The sequence below is a fragment of the Adiantum capillus-veneris genome, chromosome 4 (assembly GCF_014529385.1).
Source record: "Adiantum capillus-veneris isolate H3 chromosome 4, ASM1452938v2, whole genome shotgun sequence".
In the NCBI taxonomy this organism is placed as follows: domain Eukaryota; kingdom Viridiplantae; phylum Streptophyta; class Polypodiopsida; order Polypodiales; family Pteridaceae; genus Adiantum; species Adiantum capillus-veneris.
The window spans coordinates 96,790,412-96,796,804 of NC_140934.1; the positions used below are offsets into that span (position 1 = coordinate 96,790,412).

At 44.7% G+C, this 6,393-nt stretch overlaps 1 protein-coding gene across 1 annotated transcript; it reads left to right on the forward strand.

Moving 5' to 3' along the window:
- The first annotated feature begins 635 nt into the window (after positions 1-635).
- LPA2 (low psii accumulation2) lies at positions 636-5,919 on the forward strand. The gene is made up of 2 exons (XM_086510875.1): positions 636-1,185; positions 5,399-5,919. Exons 1-2 carry the CDS (start codon positions 723-725, stop codon positions 5,548-5,550), a joined length of 615 nt encoding a protein of 204 aa, XP_086367001.1. The 5' UTR covers positions 636-722; the 3' UTR covers positions 5,551-5,919.
- The last annotated feature ends 474 nt before the right edge of the window (positions 5,920-6,393 follow it).

Consider the following 6,393-nt stretch of genomic DNA (forward strand, 5'->3'; position numbering starts at 1 on the left):
GAAGTGCGCATCAATTTTGGCGGGCGAGCTTTTGTGCAGATTTTTCTCCCCTAGAATCATAAATTGGAGATTTAACACACACTTGAGATTGTGATTGTGATTGTGATTGAGAGGGCAACGTCATAGGGGGCAGTGTGAACGAGTGTGAATCGTGAGAGTGGCTCTCATTGGGTGGGTGGCTCCTTTGAGCTACTGCAAGGAGTTCTTTTCCCTTGTCAACATGAAGCATCAACAATTTTTGTTTCACTCTCTTCAATTTAACAGGGACCATTACAAGTCTCTATATCAATTGCAGAGTGTAGTTCATAGAAATTAGGAAGGTTTTATTTGGTTTGTGAAAAAAAAACCTAAAAGTGGCCTATGTTATCCATGCTATCACAATTGGTATCTTGTTTAGATTATGTTAGCAATGTTATTTCAATCGGCACGTGGTGGCCAACTACTTGACCAATGTTCATTATGAGAGAGAAAGGCCTTTATGGCAAAGGGAGCTTGATTGCAAAATAGATCCAATTGTCACAATTGAAGGAATTTTGACTCACTTAGCTTGGTCTGTTTTCCAAATACTCTTGCTCTATGTTGTGAGTTGCTCCCTTTAAAACACAAAACAAAGCTCGAATGAAACCATAGTGAACATTATCCATTTGGAGGGGCACGAGGGCGTAAGTGTCCAATGGCTGCTCAAGCTCTAGCTCTAGCTCTGATGCCAGCAAGCTCTCGAGATGATCAGCTCTCTATCGTCCGTGGTCACCCCCTCAGGCTACCATTGCAAGAGCTCTGCCTTGCTTGTGAACAGGAGTGCACGTTCTGCGAGGCGGGGTGAGGCCCCGAGCTGGCATGTCCACGCTGCTGCAAGAGAGGAAGGCTCGGATACAGTGAGCACGCCGATTTCAGAAAGTCCCAAATCCAAGGAAACCGATGGCGAGCTCTCATCCCGACGCAGCGCAGGAAATCCTGGAAGGGGTTTTGGGCCTCGCCCCCCTCCTCCACCACCCAAGCCCCCTAAACCCTCCCTTGCTTCAAAGGAGAAGCAGTCCATAACCTCCAGAAGACCTTCGCCAAGCAGACCTGTTGGCCTTCCAACTTCTGATCCTGCTGTTCGGGAGCAAGATAACGTCTTTATTGTGGGACTCACTGTCCTTGGTGCTCTAATCTTCCTGGAAGGCATTGCTGTCGCTGGTTCAGGTATGCAGCGCAAACCACCCCCCCCCCCCCCCCCCCCCCCCCCCCCCCCCCCCCCCCCCCCCCGAAAAGGGAAAAAAAAAAAACCAACACAGACATGTCAAAAGACAAAACACATTCGTGCATGTGTGCACGCACCCATACACACACATGGGTGTGGCTGCCTGCCTCTTCTTTTGCAAATCATCGTACAGGTGCTTGTGTCTTTCCGAGAGATGGCATGAGTGAGAGATGTGTGTGCACCATTGTGGCATCTTTTTGAAACTTGGATGCCAGAAAGTGGACAAAATGTTTCTAACACATCTTCCCATTTGTCTGCATGCCTTAATGACCTCCTGTTACCTTTCTTTCCACTAGCGCTTCTCCAACAGGCTCTTTTTCTCCTCTGTTGAGTGACAAACCTTTGGGCTACAAGGAAAGAAACTGGTAGCAGTTACTCAAGTGGAGGAACCATGCTCTATCTCTCATTGTCTGTGGAAATATAAGAATTGAACCTAGTCCACAAAAAGTTGCACACTTGACATTGTCAAATCCCTTGGGTCTACCGTAGCACACATGGCCTCGAGTTCACGGTGACATAGTTATCTTTCCTAGAGAGGGGAAAGGCTTGGTCTAGAGACGCAGAGTAAGGCATTGTTGCCAAGCTCATAGTATGCGGATTGTTTCCTGGGGCTGAGCCTTGGAATCAATTTTATACCATTCTTTGCCATGTGCCTCTCCTCATTTTGGGTCTATAAACAATGATAGTGCTTGGCACTCGACCATCTGGTTCATTTTCACATATGCACCCTTCGACATGATTAAGGATTTGGATGGATATGTGTCCTACTTTGATTAGATGCCACCTCATTGTTTGGAGGAGGTAGAGAGGAAGCCATTTATTTGGAATGCGTGTGTGAGATTGAAAGGGGCGACAACTTGGAGAGAAGACACACATTGATTGGACCAGATGGAATGATGGTCCGGTAGCACCTTTACATCAATGGGGGGAGGCTTTCTCGGTTGGTGCTACCTATGGGATCCGGGGAGAGGTTGTTGCACATATGCGAGAGGTTGATGCCACTATTCTTGCTGATTGGCATGCCCTCATTGGGGGCAAGATTTTTCTCCCTCTCATCATGGTTGATGAGCGTTTTTTGACCCAAACTTTGGACACCTAATTGTTGTGCAGCACGTGACATGCGACATAGGTGTTTTGACCTTGGAGAGACTAGCCATCATGGAGACTGGCTTTTTAGGGTGAGGTCTCTTGATTAGCGCCTAGATGCTTCTCGACAACGCATTCAAGTGGTGGGCTCCTTGGGAAGGCTCTCTTGTGTTGACCCACTTTTCATAGCAGAGGAGGCACCATTTTGGAGGTTGTGGATGTGGCAGCGATGGTCCCTGGCTGCGTTGGATTGGGATCATGGTGAGTGGGAGTCTTTTTTGCAGAGCGATGGGGCCCCTCTTTCCTTTTTTGAGTACACTATAGCCCTTGGGAAGGGGCCTTTGGTCCATGTCAGTTAGAGGTATGGCGAGATCAATGCATCTCTTTGGCTTTCCAACGATGGTTTTGGTTATGCATTTGGAGTATTAGGATCAGCCACTGGATATACTATTTCATGTGGATGATTGCTCATGCATGATTTCTTGTTGTCACTTGGGTTGAGACTATTGGTCATGATCTGACTTGCCAGTGGTGCGGTTTACAACATGAGTCCTTGTGCCACTGTTTGTGGGTTTGTCCGTATGCTTAGCTAGTGTGGAGGGTCGTTTGTTGTTTGTTGATCAGAGTGGGCATTCTTGATGGGTCTTTGACGTGGGGGGCAGCATGGCCACATCACATGGCACTACACACCTCCTCAATGGATTATTTTGTATTTCCCCCTTACATACCACCTTGATGTATAAATAGCACTCACATTGTATTCCCAGTCTTGTACATCCTTTGGGTGATAAGCCTTTGAGCATCCCGAGAGGTCTGTATGCAACCACTTTTTTTGCCACAGAGAGAGAGAGAGAGAGAGAGAGAGAGAGAGAGAGAGAGAGAGAGAGAGAGAGTACATCCTCTGGGGTATAAGCCTGTGAGCATCCCCAATGGTCTCTTTGTACACACTAAACAGCCACTTTTTATACTCTTTTTTTTTCAAAAAGAGAGAGAAGAAGACGAAGAGAGTTTTAACATCGTAGGAAACTATCCCAAGAGACCTTAAAGATCTAGCCGACGAGGAGAGTTTGAACTCAAGACTTGTTGTTCAAGAGGGAAATGGCATAGCCAATCTACCACACTTGGGTGATAGAAAGGTTAGACCATTTTCCTCTTTTTATTAGCACACACACTCACACCCACACACACACCCAAGAAGAAGAGAGTTTTAACGTCGTAGGAAACTATCCCAAAAGACCTTAAAGATCTAGCCGACGAGGAGAGTTGAACTCAAGACCTGTTATTCAAGAGGGAAATGGCATAACCAATCTACCACACTTGGGTGAGAGAGAGAGAGAGAGAGAGGGGGGGGGGGGGGGGGACAAGAATGCTGTGTGGAAACTGCGCTAAGTAGGGTCAACAAAAGCATGCTTCTTGGAAACAAAAAGCCCCGTGCTATGTTTTACATTTCACCTTAAACATACATGAAAAGATACATACTAAGGTTATAGTGATCGAGTTTCTCAGCAAATAACTTTGTGTTTCAAGCATTTCCAAGCGCCTCACTTGCAATGTGAAACATTTTTAGGCGTTTTGGCCACTTTAAGATTCAGACCTAGTGAAACGTCTTTTGCGGTGACGCTGCACGGATGGATAAAGCATCAAACATGACACTTTGGCCTTCATCCTTTAATTCTTACTTCCCCAAGAAGATACTGCGTGGAAGAAACTAGCTTCTTTGCAATTACAGTATGAGTGTGTAGATGGGGATGTGACAGCATCCCCTTTATTATTTCGTGAAACTAATAACAGATAAGCCTTCACTAGAATTATTGTCAACTAGTGCTCGATTCGACCCAACATCTACAAAGGAGACTCTTTCTTGTATCCTGAATATGGTTGTCTTCTCTGTTGTTTGACGAGTTGCATCTTCATTGTCCTAGTTGACCTCATCTTTACATCAGCCACCTTATCTCTTCGGATGCTAGGACAGCTGCTGTCTGGATATCATGAGGCCACGGAGTAAGTGGAGGAGGCAACATATGTACGATCTCTGGGAAATTGAGGGCTGCCATCTCTCCTTTTAAGCTCACTGCACCCATATCGTAGGCTCTCGCTGCCATCTCTAGAGTGGAAAAGGAGCCCAACCATATCTGTTGTCTTCTTTTGGACTCCCTTATATCTTAGACCCACTTGTTATTTGGAAATTAAGCATGTCAGTCTTAACTCTTATCATCTTATCATGGGCAGGCCTCGAAGACAGTTCTGTTGCATCTATTGATTGAGAATCGAACTCCTCAATTGGGGTGTTTCCAACACATATTGATAAGATTGACTTGTGTAATTGTGCCGTTAGATGTAATTTTAGCCCCAGTCCTAGATCATCTGAAGCTACTTCATAAATGGTCTTCCTAGGATGACATCATAGTTGGACTTCTGGCCATAGTACTGAGGAATATTATAGTCACATGGAATGCAAAATGGGAACACCATACCAGAATGGGCAAGAATTGCTGTTCCTTGTGACCACAAACTCTGCTGTCACATGGATTAAGGACTGGAATGGGAATTGGGAATGCAAAACGGGGAACAAAAATAGCCATTCCTTGTGGCTAGGGGGAATATGCAGTGTGTTGTGGCTCACAATCACTCGTGCTTATGGGCTCATATGATTACATGACATTGAAAATTGAGATGGCTCAAAACCTAGCCATGCTGATAGTGGTCTGTTTGGATTGCTGCAAGTGATAATCATTGAAGATCCTGTGGAGTAGGATGGTGAACTTTTAAAAGCCATCAGGAGATTTTTCTTTACTGTCACTACCTCTTATGGCTGGGCTGTATTCAACAACAATTAAGGAATCTCCTTTGTGAAAACAAGACAGGTTAAATGCATGCTTGACTTGATTGGACTGCCAAATCCACCTAATTCTCTTGTCCACACATACATTAAGATTGTTCATTAGAGCTGCCATGCGTCTTCTTTTTGCTTTGCGGTACATGTTTTTGCCTTGTTAGTTGCACATGACATGCTCTGCTACCTTTGAACTTTTTGTAACTATGGCCTAAGGCATTGTCTCTGGTGTGCAGGTCTCTTACCAGAAAACTTGGATGCCTTTGTCGTCAAGTATGTATACCCAGCATTTACACCAACTGTTGGACTGTTTTTAGCAGGTGCAGTGTTGTATGGTGTGTTCAAGATAAGGCAAGGGGACCCTGAAAACACCGACAAGCTGAATTGACTTTTTGTAAACACTCATATTAAGCTTGAGAATACAAGTTGCTACCTGAGGGATTTAAGCGATCCTTGTTTAGCGTCTCCTTTGTGTCTTTGACACCTGTCTGTGGCCTTTGAGAGTCATGTTCTGCAGCGCCATTGAGCGTCGGTATTTGGAACAGAGTGCCATAGCTCGAAAGTAAGTGTATAGAGAAACTTGTTTGTCAAACACCATTTAATGGCTGTACTTGACCAAGACGGTAGTTCCTTCTGACTCAAAATGATGCCAAACATCAGGTAATGTGTATATGTCAGATGTCTAAGTGAAGAGGCCATTTATTGATAGAGGGTTTCAAAAGAATTTTTGGCATTCATGAACTAAAGTAGTTCTTCCCATGATGTGTACAATACTACTTTGACCTTCTGCATGAAATTTGTGATGTGTTTCTTGTATGTTGGTGTATTTTTAATCTACTTTACAGGGTAACAGAGACCATGTCTACAATTAGTATATAGAAGAAGCATCTGACTTTGGGTGCCTTTCGAGGTATAATTGAATGTGCTGAAGCGTAGTCGCCCAATGGAAGGAATGGTTGCCTGAGAGGATAGAAAGAATTGTGTTAGTTCTTTCTTTTGTAAAGTTGGATGGGTCTGATTTATCTTTGGAGAGTTTGATGAATTTGTTGAGAATGAATCAGAAGCACGATGCCCCCACCGTTTCAAGATTGTGGAAGTTTGGACCACCATTGGGGAGGGTCTCCTTAATTAAAATAATCACAAGGACAAGGGGACAGTAGCCCTCTGATCGTGCATACAGGACGGTTTGCACCATACATGGTGTGTGTGTGTGCACGTGTGAGCTTTTCTT